Source organism: Panthera tigris, chromosome A3 (assembly GCF_018350195.1).
Source record: "Panthera tigris isolate Pti1 chromosome A3, P.tigris_Pti1_mat1.1, whole genome shotgun sequence".
Lineage (NCBI taxonomy): Eukaryota > Metazoa > Chordata > Mammalia > Carnivora > Felidae > Panthera > Panthera tigris.
The window spans coordinates 108,644,493-108,662,767 of record NC_056662.1 but is presented as its reverse complement, the minus strand read 5'-3'; the positions used below and the strand labels follow the sequence as shown (position 1 = coordinate 108,662,767).

Genomic DNA, 18,275 nt, shown 5'->3' with positions numbered 1-18,275 from the left:
GGCCCATGTTTTAAGAAAAATAATCTAACCTTAGAAATTCAGAACTCACATCACATTCTTTCAATGTTGCAGCATTGCTTAACAAGCTTGCCCAGGGGGTATTTAATTCTTTAGAAGAATGCACGAGTGTTTGGGCTATTCACTGTTAAGTAAGGGCTGAGATTCCATGAAGTTACATGTCAATTTATAGGTCTACAGGTTAACTAGAGGGTGGAGGCCACGGATGCTGTTAAACATCCCACAACAGGGAATTCTCCCTACAACGAACAATTCTCTAGTCCCCAAAGTCGGTAGGACTGAGGTTGAAAAACCCTGTTCCAAAGAGATGAAAAGCCACTAATTTGGGAAATCAGGAGACTCTGTCGCCTTAGTGAGAGTAGTGTTAGTGGTTTCCTGTATTGGGCTGGTAAATGGTTGGGGGATCAAGAAGCGAAGTCTGTGAATGGAAAGTTTTCTCTCACAGCTTTTGGTAGTTCCCCATGTGAGATAAGGTATAAACACCAAAGGCAAAGCAGGGTTAAGAAGCTTTTTGCGGAAGGATAGTTGGTGGTAGCAAAGTATTTAAAAATATTTGGATCAACTGAAATTTTCATTTTTCCTTTAGATATTTGATGCTGTTGAAGCTCTAACCTGAGCCAGAGTGGCAATTACATCATCTTTTTTTTTTTTTTTTAATGTTTACTTATTTTTGAGAGAGACAGACACAGAATGCGAGTGGGTTGGGGCAGAGAGAGAGGGAGGCACAGAATGCGAAGCAGGCCCCAGGCTCTGAGCTGTCAGCACAGAGCCTGACGCCAGGCTCGAACTCACGAGCTGTGAGATCATGACCTGAACCGAAGTCGGACGCTCAACCGACTGAGCCACCCAGGCACCCTGGCAATTATATCATCTTGTTGAAAGATCTTTACCGCTTTTACCCCTTAAAAGGAGGAGAAAATACTACTACTTACTTTTGGTCGTGCCTTCACAATCACAAGTATTTAGCAAACCATAATGATAGAAGTGCCTTTATGTCGAAAGTTGGGTTCTCACAATTAAATATACTTTTTTAAACTACTGTCACTCTGGAAAGTTGCATTGCATTTTTCTATGTGAATATCTCAATGATTAAAATTAGTTTAAGAGTCTTTCATTTATTAAATACAGACACCCCTTGAGTTATACTTCCTGTACCATGAGTGGACTACCCTGTGGCTGAATGGATAGTTCTTTTCTTGCTAGAAAACTCAGCAGATCCTGTGGTTGGAGGTAGGAAGAATTTTTTTTTTTTTTTTAATTAGCAGGTAAGCAGATGCAATAGTTACAATATGGGGTCTCTCTTTTCATCGGACAGTTATTAGCTGCTGCAGCTGGCCGGGACAAGTCCCTTTTTTCTTTTTTTTTCCTAAGTGGAAACAGTGAAGGCCATAGCTACAGATTGGTGATAGCCTGACATCAGCAGTTCTGAGTGAGAATTCAACTGAAACCATATAGTATGTTATTGTGTAGATTACAAAGGATTTTATGGGGTTACTTAGAAAACAAAGCACAATTATGGCATGACTTTTTGTAAGATATGTTCTAAGTTCCAAACAAACCACAATTATTTTGGATCATAATGCCTATGGGTTAGTCACCTGCTTTATGAAGCAAGTTTTCTTCTAAAATCATTACGGGAATGAATTCCAATCTTCATCTGTTTTTAGATTCACTTTTCTGAATGAGAGTCTACTCGTCTTAATTATAATGATGGGACTACAATCTTTATAAAATGGAAAAAGTTTTAACAATGGTTGGTTAATTAATGAGTCTCTCTTGTGGCATAGAATGAATTCTTCCTACAGATTTATTTGCATACCAAGAGGCTGTGTCTACTGAATAATTTTTTGAAAGAGATCTGCGTCTAAGGAGAAAATGACTTCTGTTTGTATAGTCTGAGGAGAGTAGGTCTGGGAAACTGCTAACCTAAATTTTCCCCAGCAGAACCTCCTGCAAAATTTGCCTATCACCCAGGTTCAAAATGAAATCTTTTGTTCTCCTTATGTATAATTAAAACTATCCAGTTATTTTAACTACTTTGTACATACATGTATTGCAACAGTGTTTTGCCTAACTGATGAACATTTGACTTTGTTTTGAATCTGCCACAAAGAAACTGACCTTGCCCTGTGAAGTTGACATATAAATCAGAAAATGTCCCTGAACATTTTCTCTCAAGATGAAGAAAAAAGGCAGAGGGGAGGGGCAAAATTACTCTGTACTCTGAATACGTTGAGTTCCATTTTCAAGTGGATCCAAGGCTGTGCTTTGAACTTTGAACAGGCCGACAAAAAAAAAAAAAAAAAAAAAAAAAATTCAGTGTAAGAATGTGACTTAAAAAGCCTTCTGCAATTTCTGAAGAAATTTCATTCCTCTCTTCAAGTGTGCCGGAAAAACTGATCATCGTCGAACAAGGTTAGTATCAATCAGGCAAAGTATATGCCTTTCTGCAGATGACTTTCTTCACTGAACAAAAACTTAATTTTTTTAGCCAGACAGAAAGTTTTTAAAATGAACTCCATATTTCAATGAGGTAACCATATTTAATAAATTGTTTCAACATTGAATTGCTAACTAGTATTACATAAATATTGTTGCTAATTTTTCTTTCATACATACTTTTCTAAAATACCTGTTAAGATTTATTCAGCACAGGAATATTGGGTCAACTATTTTATTGTATTTAAGTGATGAATACGTAGTTTATTACACTAATTACTTAGGCTTGTGGAAACAGTTAATAAAATTATTCTTATGCCTTTTTCAAAAAAAAACATTTTTCCCTTGGAAGGTCCAATTTAGTCATAGGAATCTCATCACTTGGGGGGAATAACTTTCTTGTGTTTCTTGTGTCAGGGGTCCCCCAAAAGGAAAAATGCCTCCAAAACACCCTGCTTGCATTAGACACAGTATTATTTTTCCTCTTTTCCCCAAGTCTATTCCTAGCCTAACCTGAACACGATAGACCCACCATAATTCTGTATGCATCCTGTGGCTTAGAGATAATGGTAAACCCCTAGAGAGAAGCTCCCCATAGGATAAAGTCCTCTGATCTGGAGATTCAGTCCCTCTTGTAAGAGGCAGTGAGGGTTGAATCCCAAATAACTGGGGTGGGAGATTCTGACAGGACAGTATCACGTAAGAACTGGTGTAATGTGCTTAGGAAAGCTGTTTTGTTGAGCCTCCTTGGTCAAGTGGTCCATCAGGCATGGAGGCCTGCAGTCCAGCTGGGCTCACAGGGTGTGGTCAAGAGGAAAGGCTCTCAGACAAAGCTAGGTTTGATTATTGCTGCTAAAGTTTATTTATTTATTTAGAGACAGAGAGAGAGACAGAGAGAGAGAGAGAGAGAGAGAGAGAGAGAGAGAGTAGGCAAGGGGCAGAGAGAGGGAAAGAGACAGAATCCAAGCAGGCTCCATGCTGACAGCACAGAGCCTGATGGCAGGGCTCCAACTCTGGAACCATGAGACCACGACCCGAGCTGAAGTCGGGCACTTAACGGACTGAGCCACCCAAGGGCCCCCGATTATTGCCTCTAAAAGTGACTGTGTGGCCGGGGCCAAGTGTCTTCACCTCTCCAAGCCTTGGTTACCTCGCCTGCAATGTTGTTTATCTCACTGCATTGCTGGGAAAATGGAATAAGATAATTCGTATGATGAAGGAAGCAGGAAGTAAGTGTAACACGTGATCACCAGTATTTTTGCTGTGGCTGTTGGCTCTGCCTCCAGTTTCCAGGTCTGACTTGGGAAACTTGGAGCTTCAGTTATCCTCCACCGCGGCTCTTTGAACGTGTAGTTTTTATTTGGCAGTTTGTTTTCATTATACAAACCACAGAACGTGAAACTGGGTAAAATCTCGAATGTTAGGCATCTGAGAAGACACTGGTTTTCACATAAAGGCAACTCAGGATGGTGGGGGTACGAAGAGGATGGGGATTTTCTCCATTAAAATGGAACGTGAGCTAAAGTCAGGAAAACGTGGTTGCGGACACGATTACTAAGTAGTGTAAGACGTCTGAGCTACCCTGTATTGCAGATCAAAGTTCAAGGTTGTGCCCCGAAGGGGGAACTAAGAAGGGTATGGGGAAGGGGGCGGCGCCGGAAGGGGGCCAGCGGGGGCCAGCGGGTTCGGGGAGCTGCAGAGATGGGATGGAACGCGCTGAGCCAGGCGCGGGTGGCCCGGAGCCAGGGCAGGTGGCCCCGGGGGAGACGGGCCTGGAGGGGAGGCGACATCCCGGCAACAATGTGCGGTGCGGGCCAAGGCGCCCGGGGAGCGCACTCTCCTTCTGGGAAAGGTGCTCTCGGCGCCCGCCCGGCTAAGTCAAACCCCCCGCGGGAAGAGGCGGGAGCCGTAGGGCTAGCGGCCGCGGGCTCCTCCCCCGGCGCCTCCGCTATCTGGGTCAGGACGCGGCGGCCGCGGGGCCGGACTAGGGGACCCGCGGGCTCTGGACTGCTGTTCGCCCGCCGCTCCTCTCCGCTCCTGTCCGCTCGGCCGCAGGTCCCCGGCCCCGGTTCTCCGACGGCGGAGAGGCCCGTGCGGCGAACTCAGGTGCGTGCCGAGGTGGGCAGCGGGCGGCTCGGCGGGCGGGGGCCGGACGCGGCCGGGGTGCGGAGGGCTGAGGCGGCACTTCCGGCGTCGGCCGCGGCACTTCCGGGTACTGCGCGAGTGCTCCGCGCCACCGGTTCCCTGCGAGGCGTCCTCCCGCTGGCCGGCGCCGCGGTGCGTCAGACTAGGCTTGGGGCGGCTTCCTCCCCGGCGCGGCCCCGCCGAGCCGGCGTTTGGAAGCTTCAGCCCTGGAGCTCGCCGGTGTTTCCACGCAGGCCGCCCGTCGTGGGTGCGCGGAAAGCTGGCGGTGTGCTGCCGCGGCCCCGGCGGGTCCCTGCAGACCCGGGGAGTTTCAGCCGGAGACTCTGGGTCGCCTTTAGCCTTCGCCCCTGGGTCTGACCTTTCAGCCTCTGGCAAACATTTGTGTTGTGTTGTGTTTTGCTGAGACTCCAATTCTTTGTTTTACACGAAAAGAAGGCCAGATTTTCAGTGCCACAAACATTTGCAAATAAGCCAAACGTCAGCGACCCCTAAATTTAAAAGAAATTACAGGAAAAACAGTGAAAACCTAGATAAAATAGGAGTATTAGAATTCATTTAGAAAGTATCAGGTTATCCAGGTCGCTGTGGGGAATCTGATTGCCAAGTCAAGGTCTCGGAGACAATCCCCTGGGAAATAAACCTCAGGCCTGCGTGTAACCCATGATGTTCCTGTATCCTTGCAAAATTTTTCATACATCTCATGTACCAGAATTAACATATTTTATGTACTTCCCCCTGAGATTCCGCTGATGAGTTAAACGAAGATATGTGCTGGATATTGCTGAAAACATTCTAAGTAACTGGGTAAAGCATAATTTACATATCTAAAAATTTTACATGTCTAAAATTTCTTTAGTGTTAACATTTTGATGATTTATTACTTCAGTAAGATTCTTGGTTCTCATCTGCAGATAATTATGTATTGCCCATTAATTTTAGATGCCAATAATTTTTATTAAAATAATGCCTATCATTTTCCACCATTATTACTAGCACCTTACAAATCGAAATTCGTAACAGGAATAATGATAAGCATTTGATTATCTAGTCAATAGATTTTTTTCAGTGTGTTTTTATACTAAAGTGTGAGTGTGTGCTAATTTGATAATTAAACATAAAAGTTGCGTAAATAACATAACCTTTGAAATTATACTGCAGGCAAGCAAGTATTCTGATTTATTACTTTGCTAGTTACTGTTTTTAACGTGTGGCATTTTTCAAATTCGTGGCTTGGAAGCACATTTATTTTATGCTGATAAAAAACTCCAACATATCGTGTGCTGTTAGGCTCTAATTGTGGTTATTTAAAAGCAATACCTGCTCCATTGATTCTAGTTTCCCCTCCCCCCAGTTGATTTTAATAGTTCTGAAGTCATATTTCCACTCTGAACATCTCTGCCCAGCCAGCATTCTCCTTCATGTTCTTACTGATGCTTTCGGAATCTTCCTCATGCCCCAGTACATCCAGGAATTCCCCGGGTGACAGTTTTCCTGTCCTAGTTGGATGGGCCCCGGATAAATGACTTGACAGCTGTATGCCTCAGTTTGCTCATCTGCAAAATAGAGGTAATAGTAGGACCTGCCTCAAAGAGGTAATTTGGAATTGGTGTAATCCCTAAAGAAAAGCTCAAACAATATTGATACTCTTTGCCATCTCCTTAAACTGGTACAATCTCAGGGAAAAGATCGCCTTCCTGGGTAGATTTTGACTTCCGTTTATTTACTTATTAAATGAAAAAAATTTTCAAAGTAGGCTACGTTTTTTCATGTAAAAGTCAAGGAAGGCCGGGCAGGAATGAGCCAAGAAACAATCGGAATAGGAAGATTTCTTTTAATAGACTTCAAGATCAGCATATGAACATTCTGCATTAATCTTTTTATTGACAAAAAGCCAAGATGTCCAAGCTCTACGCATGGTCATTAGAGAACGATGCAAATGGAAGCCATGAGCATGTAGGGCCTTTTCTTGTATCTGTTGCCTTTTTGCAATAGTCTTTCAAAATAATTTAGTTTGATGATACATTATTTTGTGGAAATAAAAGAGTACGGCTAAGAATAATTACCTACAACTTCAGCTGAAGTTACAATTGATCCCAATCTATTGCTGGCATGTCTCCTGGATGGGGTAGGTGTGGGCAAATGGTTAGACTTACTGTTCAGTTTCTACCAACTAGGTAAAAATGCTTTTTGCTTAAAAAAATCAATTCTAGGCAAACTACGCTGAGGTCAGGCAGGCCAGGTTAAGCATACGGGCTTTCTACTGGAATCCTTGGCTTTAAGAGAAGGGATTCTTAATTCCCTTGGGTATAATATTCACCAACATCTGAGGTAATTTCTGGAAAGTTATTATTTAAAATTTTTTTAACGTTTTATTTTTTTAAGAGACACAGAGGGACAGAGTGTGAGCAGGGGAGGGGCAGAGAGAGAGGGAGACACAGAATCCAAAGCAGGCTCCAGGCTCTGAGCCGTGAGCACAGAACCCGATGCGGGGCTTGAACCTACAAAAGCAAGATCGTGACCTGAGCCGAAGTCGGATGCTCAACCAACTGAGCCTTCCAGGTGCCCCATAGAAAATTTTTTAAAAATCATTACTCCTTCTCTTTTACACTTAGACCTGTAATGAAATAGAACATCCAGATAGGATACTCCGTGTGTTCATGTGTATCACCTAATGTATTATTTAGGAATCTAAAGAGACATTCTTTTAGGCAGACTTCTTGGAAATATTCTTATTTGCTCTCCCATAGGGCATCATTTGAAACACCACATTTAGTTGGTCATTTAGAGTGTAAGAAACAATGCCTTGGGCCACCCCGGTGGCTCAGTCCGTTGAGCATCCGACTTCAGCTCAGGTCACCATCTCACAGCTTGTGAGTTTGAGCCTCAGGTCGGGCTCTGTGCTGACAGCTCGGAGCCTGGAGCCTGCTTCAGATTGTGTCTCCCTCTCTCTCTGCCCCTACCCCTCTCATGCTCTGTCTCTCTCTCTCTCTCTCTCTCTCAAAGATAAACGTTAAAAAAATAAAAAAAGAAATTAAAAAAACCTCAAAACAATACATTGCTTAAGTATGTGAGATCATGGGATATAGACCATAGGAATTCATATGTTTCCAGTGTGCCTTCCCCTGTTTTCACTCTCGGCTGTTTATTTTGTTTCCTATTTCACTTAGAACAATGAAGCCACCACAAAGGACTTTCATAAGCTCCCACTGTCACATCCACCCACCTTCAATCTGTTCACATAATCTGCCTTTTCTTTCATTACTATGAATGAATGGTTTGTGTTTCCATCAAAGGTCAATGTTTGTACTTGGGCACTGCAGTCCCTCCAACCCTCTGCCTTCTCAAGTTCACTGCTGCTGTGATTCTCTGATCTTTCTTCTACTTCATCATTTTATCTTCCTTTTAGAAAAAAATTGGATTTCGTCCATTCCCAAACAGAAATACTGTTATTTCTCCATCTTTTTTTGGCACCATTTTTCCTGTAGAGTCATGACATGATTTCTTCTCTCTTTCCTGGCTTTCTGTTTGCCCATTTGTTTTTTTCCCCCCTTCCCTGGCTTCTTTTGGACTAATTGAATATCTTTAGTATTGCATGTTTATCTCCACTCTTGACTTACTATTTATACCTTTGTAGAGGTTTTTTTTTTTTTTTTTTACTGTTATTATTGTTTGTTTGTTTAGTGTTTGCCCTTGGATTTACAAATGTACATCTTTTAACTTATTATTATGACACTGCATTATAATCCAAGACCCTTGCAACAGTATATCCTACTTGTCCCTTCCCATACTTTGGGCTACAGTTGTCCTAATTTTTTACTTCTATGTAATAGTTTACTATTATTTTTGCTGTAATAAGCCAATATTTTATAAAGAAATATATATATATTTTTTTTTACCTTCTAGTGTTTTTATTTATTTTTGAGAGAGAAAGAGAGAAAGAGAGAGCATGCGCACACACGGGGGAGGGGCAGAGAGGGGGAAGCAGAGGATTCAGGCGGGCTGTGCACTGACAACAGAGAACCTGATGTGTCACTTGAACCCACGAATGCTTAACTGACTGAGCCACCCAGGCACCCTTATAAAGAAATCTTAAAGTGAGAAAAATGACTTTTGTATTTACCCACGTATTTGCCACTGCTGGTGTAATTCACTGCTGGTGAATTACATCTCTTGTATAGATCAAGTTTCTGTCTGTTATCATTTTCCTCCTGCCTGAAGAAACTTTGTTAGGATTTCTTGCAGTGCTTGTCTCATGGCATGGATTCTCTCAACTTTTGCCCAAAACAGTCTTTGTTTTACCCTCGTTTTTGGAAAATATTTTACTGGATATGAAAATGTAAGTTGACCATTTCTTTCAGTACTTTCAAGATGTCACTTCATTGGTTTTTTTGCTTGAATAGTTTCTAAGGCTATGTCTCTGAGACAATGTCTGCTGTAATCTTATCCCTTTTTCCCTGTACACAATATGTCATTTTTTTCCCCACTGAGTACTTTTGTAAAAAATTTTTTAAATGTTTATTTATTTTTGAGAGAGAGAGAAACAGAGTGCAAGTGAGGGAGGGACAGAGAGACAGGGAGGCCCAAAATCTGAAGCAGACTCCAGGCTCTGAGCTGTCAGCACAGAGCCCCATGCGGGGCTTGAACTCTTGAGTTGTGAGATCATGACCTAAGTAGAAGTCAGACGCTTAACCAACTGAGCCACCCAGGCACCCCTCCCACTGACTACTTCTAAGATTTCTTCTTTATCACTGGTCTCAGTGTTTTAATAACATTGTGCCTGGGTTTACTTTTGCTTACTTAATTCTGCTTGGATTATGTTTACCTTTGTGGATCTCTGGGTTTATAGATTTTGTTTAATTTAGAAAATTTTTGGCTATTTTTCCTTCAAATATTTTTTTATGCCCCTTTTTCCTCCCTGTAACTTTATATGTGTGTTAGACTACTTGATATTGCCCATAGGCTGTGCTTGTTTTTGTTTTTGTTTGTTTCTTATCTTAGGCATATATTTTATATATAAAATATATGCTTTCTGGAAATTGTTCTTTTGACTAGTCTGATGGGGTTTCACTCCGTGCATATGCAGACTGGTATTCATTTAAAGACTTAAGAGACCCCTATGCATATTTCTAGAGCTCTTTGTCTACATACTCCCCTTCATCTTCAGGACTGTGTGACACAAATTCTAGGTGCTTCGGTTTCTCTGAACTCTGATCTCTGTTCAACTCAGTAAACTACCAGCCTTTGTTTGGATTTCCCCTTCTGTGCCATAGTCCAGAAGTTGCCTCCAATTAATAATAACCTGGGAGATCATAGGACTTAACTTCATTTGTTTCCTCTTTCTTGGGAATCAAAGTGATTAATCTCCTGGAGAAAGTGTCAAGAAAAACAAACCAAAAATTTTGTGAATTTAAATACCTGTAATGGACAGTTTACCATTATTTGTAACATTTTCCCCAAGTTGCTACCAACATTTAATATAGATGTTTACCTGTTTACACAATAGTGGAAATTGATGGGAAAATAATTTTGAGAACTTCAAAGTCCATAAAAAGCCTCAGTGTATTTTGCTCTAATCACAGAAGTTTATCACAGTACTAATATATTTACTGCCATTTTAAAGTCTGGGAAGAAAAGGGAGCTTTATATTTTTTTGCCTTTAATGGTCTTCTGATTTTAAAACCAGAGATGAGCAATAAAACTAGGGAAGATGGGGTACACCAAAGAAATATTATGATGCATTTAGTCAAAGTAGCTGAGTTTATGTGGAATTAGGCAAGCTAAGGCTTGAGCCTTACATGCAAACAGTGAAAGTTCAGATGGAGAAAAGACTCTAAGAAATGACATTCTTGTTACTTTAAAAAATAGGAAATTTAAAGAAAATAACAACATTAAGACTTCAGACAGAAATAGACATGTAAGGAGCAGAGGAATTCCGGGTAAAAAGAAGACCAGAGATAACGCCTGTACATGTTAGCATTTTTGCTCTCCATGTTGAATAAAACAGAGATGAGGTGCGTTACAAACTTGCCAGAGCTTTCTATGTTTTATATTCTAAATCCTTGGGCTTTTAAAATGTTGTTTATTATTCTAAGTATACATGTGAACTGGGTGCTAAGAAAAAGCTCCTTGGACTTCCTTAAAGATAAGACCCAGAAATCAGCACACTCGTTTTATAAGGGGTTCAAACACAGTTAAGCACAGTTTGAATTCTTAAGTCATTTTTTTTTCAGAAATGTATAATGATGCTTTTCTTTTATCATTATCATACTCTTTAAAAATACATGATACAGTACGTTTCAAATCAGTCATGTAGAATACAGATTCTGAATTAGAATTGCTACTTTAGACTGCACTTCAGTGACATACTCAAAGCAAATATTTCTATTGGGCCACTACATTTTAGAGGTAAACATATTCCCATTTACGATTTATTGTGTGTGTGTGTGTGTGTGTGTGTGTGTGTGTGTGTGTGTGTTGTTTATCATGTAGACTTGGCTTTTGTTGATTGAGAAAGCCTTCATATTTTTGTCTTGGGCAAAGACAGAAACAACATTCATTTACCTTTATGCTTTCAATTTTAGAAACAAAACCCAAGAAATGCCTCATTCCACAAATAAAGAACTGATATTTGGCATCATGGTGGGAACTACTGGAATCAGCTTGCTTCTCTTATGGTACCACAAGGCTCGTAAATCAAGGACAGCACTGAATTTACCCAAATTTCTTTCTCTGGGTAGTAAGTTTGATTCGATGACTTTTCAAGATGAAATGTATAATGGCCGTGGAACAGTAGCAATCTTTCAAGGAAGGCAGCTTCAGATACTGGAGAAGTTAAATGAATTACTGACAAATATGGAAGAACTCAAAGAGGAAATCAGAGTCCTTAAAGAAATCGTTCCAAAGCTGGAGGAATATATACAAGGTGAACTTGGAGGGAAAATAACTGTTCATAGGATAAGTCCTCAACACAGAGCTAGAAAAAGAAGGCTTGCCACCGTTCAAAGTCCCACAACAGGTAATAGTTCAGAGGAAGCAGAAAGTGAAGGAGGGTAAGTTTCTTGACGATGTTTCCCATGTTGAATTGATGATTTCGTTATTGCTATTATTAAGGTACTTTCATTATGCACGTCCAGTTATATATCCTGCTATCAATAAGATATAAAAAGGAATGATTATTTTGGCTTACATCATACTTAAAACTACACTCAATCGTGGTCTGTATTTAAGATAGTTTAGACTCCTTTGACGAGAGGAATGTAAGTAACTTACTAGGACGAGGTGACACCATGTGAGTAATGAAAAAGCCAGTAATTATTTGTAAAATGTGTAACCTGTTTTTGTATGTGGCCATGGTATGACCCCTTATATAAGAACTTTCTGTGATGATGGAAATGGTCTAAATCGATGTTGCCGTTATGGTAGCCACTAGCCACATATATCTGTTAAGCACCTGATATGTAGCTAGTGCAACTGAGAAACTGAATTTTTAATCCTGTTTCATTGTAATTAATTTAAATGTAAATAGCCACAGGACTAGTGGCTTACCGAATTGGGCAGTGCAGACCTAGAAAGATTTGAAAGTGTTAGCGTGATTCATTGTCATTTTCGCTGTCCTCAGTGGTCATCCTTTGAGTTCTAAAGCCAAGAACATAAATAATATTCTTTTAGAAGAAAAACAAATGATTTATGGGTAAAGAAATCGTGCCTAACTAGTGTTTGTGAGGGAGTAAAATAGGCAGATAAATAAGTAATCGCTGGAAATTCTTTAGGGCAGGGACACTCTGTTTCCTTTGCCATGTTCTTAACACCTTATTCTTGTACATAGCAGAGTAGATGCCAATAAATATTTCTTGAACGAGTGAGTATTCTGCTAAATCACCATGGAATTGAGAGAAGGGATCTGGCGAGAAGGGACAACCAGGAGGGATAAAAGTGTGATTTCATAGATAAAGAAATGTAAATGGTTGATCAGGTCTTTGACATCATGCCAGGACTGGAATTACTTAGCATTTTTATACATAAACCGGACACATAACTACATGAAAATATCTTTCAGATACTGGAAGATACATGATAGATCCAGATAACAAGAAGGCCTTAGACACTTGTGTTCCTGAGCAGCAACAAATCGTGGACTGATTTTGAAAATTGGCAATGGAGTGTTTAAAAGGAACCAAAAATAGTTCTAAATCATCCAGAACTGTAACTTCCAAAAGACATCAGTTAATCGTTAAGGGTATAGAGAATAGCAGTTCAGTAGTCTCATGAAGACAGAAATCCCACTACAACATTAGACATCGATGAGAGTTTTTGAAGAGCAGCAGCGGTTATCCAACCTTTATCTACATACTCTGTAGCATTTCCTCCTGAGGAGTCCCTTTGGCAATCACATCTCAGGAAGGATATAATGGAACTAAGGACCAGCCAGAGAAGATCCGCTAGACTGGGAGGGGGGATGGCAGTCCTGGTGAAGGAGTGGAGATCAAGAGGCCGAGTGGCCCTTAATCTAAAAAGACCGTGGCTGAGCGCAGTCTTGTTCAAGAAATTCTAAAATTCTAGAAAGAGAGGCAACCTTTGATAAAGTTTGAGATAAGTTTGGAACAAATGAAAAGAAGGTCATTGTGGGACTTGAGTAACTTCAAGTAGCAGCGTAGGCGTAAATTGTTTATGTGAGTTCAAAAGGATTTGTGAAATTTCTGAATAACAGTCACAGACAGCTGATAAGAAAAACTTTAAGACTGATGTCAAGATTGAGCTTGGGTGCCTTTGTTAGCAACAGAGCACTAGAATAGAGATAAGGACCAGGACTAGATTACAGTGAATGGCTCTTGATAAAGTAGAGGAAAACTTACTCCTATTTAGCAGTGCTTCAATAAAATAAAGAAAACAACCAAACACTTAATTTGGATTTTTTTTTGAGAGAGAGGAATAAGATAAAGATTTTTAACACACCTTTCTAAATGAAAACCTAGAGTCAAACGTTTTAAGTGAATAAAGTACTTTTTAAAAACGCCTGGGTGACTCAGTCGGTTGAGCGTCCGACTTCGGCTCAGGTCATGATCTCACAGTTTGTGAGTTCGAGCCCCGCGTCAGGCTCTGTGCTGACAGCTCAGAGCCTGGAGCTTGCTTCATGTTCTGTGTCTACCTCTCTCTGTGCCCCTTCCCCACTCATGTTGTCTGTCTGTCTCTCAAAAATAAATAAACATTAAACATTTTTTAAAATAAGATAAAATAAAAACAAAGTCCTTATAAAGTATACTTGTGTAAAGTTTAGATTGCCTGTCCTTATAAACCTTGCATGGGACAGAAATGACTGGTCATGGTCAGATTCTGCCCTAGTCCCATCACCACATTTAAGTTGGGGTGTGTCCTTGACAGCAAAATTAAAACATCAAATGACAGTTGCATGTTTCATATGTAAAGTTTATCTTTTGCTAAAGGTTCCCAGAGATTTTGACTTCTTTTAGTGAAAGAGATGCCGGTCACAATTTGCTGACACTGTTTTACACGAGGAAAGGAAAAAAACCTAATTGTATCCTTCGGGGGCGTCAACAACTTGAGTGGGTAGGTCAGTAGAACATGTTTTCTGCAAATATTATTAGCGTTTTCTGCATGATGTCTTAGTTCACAGCATCATCACAGACTTAGGGATTTATGCCTTTTTTGGATTTAGCTGATTTCATCTACTTTGTTGTAGATCCGATCATGCCTGAGGCTCAAATTCTCATAACGGGGCCGTCGGAGGGCCCGTCAGGGTTCTTCTTTTTCCTTCTTAGCACCAGCACGAACATCTTGGAAAGCATCTGTGCTTCTCGGTAATATTATGTCTCGCTGATTTTGTTTCTGTCCCTGCTCCAAGGCTTGGAGTCAGTCACTGCCTTGGCAGCATCGGTTCCTTTCAGTGACAAGTAGCGCTAGAAAGCAGCATCTGGGTGTAAAGACACGCACTGTTTGTAGGCAGGATGATACCGGAGCTTGTTTGGGCCCATTTCGGGTCAGGGTGAAGAAAAGTCATTGTCAATATTTTTCAGGTCGCAAGTTCATGTTGGTGTTTTTCAGCGTAAACTGAAGTCCTGCCTTATTTCTGAAACCTTTTTAGCTCATCTTTTTCAGGCTGCTCAGTGTTCTTTTCTCGGTCAACCATTATCTATATTGCTCTGTTGAACCATGAGTTTAAAAAGCTCTTGATTTGTTTGTAATGGTTATTTATTTTTGAGAGGCAGAGCACGAGCAGGGGAGGGGCAGAGAGAGAGGCAGACACAGAATCCGAAGCAGGCTCCAGGCTCCGAGCTGTCAGCACAGAGCCCGACGTGGGGCTTGAACTCACGGACCGGGAGATCATGACCTGAGCCGAAACAGGACACCCGCGCGCTCCTAAAAGGTTATTTAAATCACAGTGTTATGTAAAGCTTTAGAAACCTCTCTCACAACAGTTCCATCTTTTAACAGTTTGGATTAAAGTAATATCCCATATTAAACTCATAATTCTTCATTTCATTTGGGCTTTACAAAGAATACATGTGTTTCAAAATGAGACAATTCTGTTAGGTAAATCAGGGTTGTATAGTGACCCTATGGGCCTTCTTTCTTTTTTTCTTGTCTTAGGCATTTTCCATCATGTGATAGCTTCAACAGACACAATTCTGATTATTTGAAAAGAAAAACCCCACAAATCTACCCCCAAAAGAACACTGGGCCATGATACAAGCCATAATACCTAGTACTTCTGCAAATACAGGGGATGGTGAGGTGCCCCAGAAACAGACTTTTGAGATTTTATTGAAAACTCGTTACATTTTCATTTCATGAGTCAAAATACAATGTTTGCTTTTAGTTCATTTACATTTTTTATTCTTACTACTTTTTACTTTTGCTAAGTCCGTTTTAAGGTTGGACTTCCATTTCTCTAGGCCTTGAGAGAAAGACAAATTCAGATACTCATGATAGGGTGCTTCTGTATTCTGTTTTTTTTTTTAATTTTTTGTTAACATTTATTCATTTTTGAGAGAGAGAGAGACAGAGCATGAGCAGGGGAGGGGCAGAGAGAGAGGGAGACACAGAATCTGAAGCAGGATCCAGGCTCTGAGCTGTCAGCACAGAGCCCAACGTGGGGCTCGAACTCATGGACTGTGAGATCATGACCTGAGCTGAAGTCGGACGCTTAACCGACTGAGCCACCCAGGCGCCCTGGGTGCTTCTGTATTCTTTCATGTTGTAGAAGTACACATTTGCACACAAAAATTGGTTTTTGTATCGGATTTTTGAAAATAAAAAACTACACGTAATTGAAATCCTTTTTGCAGTCCTTTCTCTCAGAGGTAACTATTGTCTTATAGTTAGTGCAGATTCTTCCTTTGAAAGTCTGAATGTTTCCCCTAGGTGTGCATGTTTGCGTTAACAATGAATAAATGGTGTTTGGGTCTTAAGATTTACATAAATGGCATTATATGGTATAGAGCATTTTGTTACTCACTTTTGCATCAAATGTTTTTATTTGAGATTTTTTCCATGCTGATGTATGTAAATTTATCTCATTCTTTTCGGTTGCTATGTTGCATTTCATCGTAGGTATATGCCTTAATTTCTCTCTCCCTGGATAGATGTTTATTTAGGTCACCATTTTTTTGTTCCCTTAACCAATGCTTTATTGAACACCTTCATATTCCCTTAGGTACATGTAGAATGATTTGAAAGTATATACTTAGAATTGGATGCTGAATTGTAAACCAAATATATTGTTATTCTGTATAACTAAACTATTCTTTAGAGTGTGCCAGTTTGTGAGAACTCTTATTTTCCCATACAAATTCTTATAGTTAGGCTTTTTAATTTTAGGCAACCTGATGGTTGTAGTAACTAATCATTATTTCAGTTTGCATTTCCCTGAACACTAATAAGATTGAGCATCTTTTCATAGTTTATTTGTATTTTGGTCTTCTCATCTGTGAATCTCTTTCATTCTTTTTTTTATTAAAAAAATTTTTTTATGTTTATTTTTGAGAGAGAGAGAGAGAGACAGAGCATGAGCGGGGGAGGGGCAGAGAGAGAGGGAGACACAGAATCCGAAGCAGGCTCCAGGCTCTGAGCTGTTAGCACAGAGCCCAACGTGGGGCTCAAACCCACAAGCCGTGAGATCATGACCTGAGCTGAAGTCGGACGCTTAACCGACTCAGCCACCCAGGCGCCCCTGTGAATTTCTTTTAAAAATGAGGGGCGCCTAGGCGGCTCAGTCCATTAAGTGTCTGACTCTTGATTTCGGCTCAGGTAGTGATCTCACAGTTTGTGAGTTCGAGCCCTGCCTTCAGCTCTGTGCTGACAGTGCAGAGCCTGCTTGGGATTCTCTTTCTCTCCGTCTCTCTCTCTCTCTCTGCCCCTCCCCCACTTGTATTTCCTCTCTCTCTCTCTCTTCCCTTCTCTCAAAATAAATAAACTTTATAAAAAATAAAAATGAAACAACAAAGGAAGGTAAAACTTGGCGTTCCTTTTATTCATTCAATGAGAGCGTCTACTCTGTGCTAGGCACTGGGTTCACACTCAAGATCCATTAGGAAATAAAACAAAGCCTCACAAGTCAAACAGAATTAACAAAAAAAAATGTAAGAGAATGTTAAAGAGAGACACTGTATTCCAGTTTTAGCCGGAGCCCCAAAGGCCAACAACAGCAACAAGGGCCAAGTCTTCCCTTGCATCGTAGAGCCAGTTGTTAGACCCTCTGGGCAGGACTTGGCAATAGATGGAAGTCACTGCCAGCTTGGGCATTCACCCGCCTGAGGCCTGTGAAAGGAAGCAGCCGAGGGGCTGCGAGAAGCATGTCTTCGGGGAAAGATGCTCCTGTTCCAGGCATCCCTCCAGAATGTGTACGATGCCGATGCTCTAGGAACGGCTGACATTGCTCGGGCAGAATGTGTCACATGGGAAGAGCGAAGAGGTGGAGTACAGAGCCTTTTGGAACCAGTACCGACCGGAACGGGCAGAAGTGGGTGAGCCTGCCAAAGAAGGACTGAAGACTGATCCAGGAAGTGGGAGCAGACCTTTGGTGTTCCATCTAAAAAGTCATTGCCACACCCAAATTTATCTAGGTTTTTTTTTCTCCCGTGGTATCTTCTGGGAGTTTCACAGTTTTGCATTTTATACTGAGGTCTGTGTTCCGTCTTGAGCTAATTTTTGGGAAGGGTGTAAGGTCTGCCTGACCACTGTATATCGAGGCCAAATCTCAGGATTGTGGTGAGAAACCCTGAGGAATGAGGTCACGTTTCCCTCCAGGGCCAACTGCGTGTTTCTTAGCAGATTTGCTCACTGTCTGTGGTGAAAGTGGTGGATTCCCTAAACTGAGCGATCCTTTCTTTGTCACGCAAATCAGTGACGCAAATGCCCCTGTGGGACCTGGGGTCTGGGAGAACCAGCACGTGGATGCCGGTGATCATACTGCTTGATTTGCTGTGCGCCAAAGAAAGTCCTGTCTCTCTGACCCAAGAACCACATATGAAACATTAATGGTAATGAACGTATTAGCTCATATGGAGGGTAAAATCAGATTACCAAACTGACAGTTGTATGATGAAAATTAGAGAGGCCTAGGCCTTTTGAAAAATATTTTGTCCAAAGGTTTCCCAAAGAAGACTGTGAGGAAGGGAACAGAAACAAGAGGTAGTAACAGGGTATTTAAGATATTG

General features: G+C 41.1%; 1 protein-coding gene across 2 annotated transcripts in view; it reads left to right on the top strand.

Annotated features, from left to right (window-relative positions):
* The first annotated feature begins 2,319 nt into the window (after window positions 1-2,319).
* RMDN2 (regulator of microtubule dynamics 2) overlaps window positions 2,320-18,275 on the top strand; it is a 76,847-nt gene continuing 60,891 nt past the window's right edge. The window contains exons 1-2 of one of the 2 annotated variants that reach the window (XM_042982144.1): window positions 2,320-2,433; window positions 11,184-11,651. In XM_042982144.1, the coding sequence (XP_042838078.1) occupies window positions 11,200-11,651 (452 nt within the window). In that variant the 5' untranslated portion in view covers window positions 2,320-2,433; window positions 11,184-11,199. Of the gene's footprint in view, window positions 2,434-4,480; window positions 4,564-11,183; window positions 11,652-18,275 lie in introns of those variants that run through there. The other variant, XM_042982145.1, reaches the window with a different exon arrangement.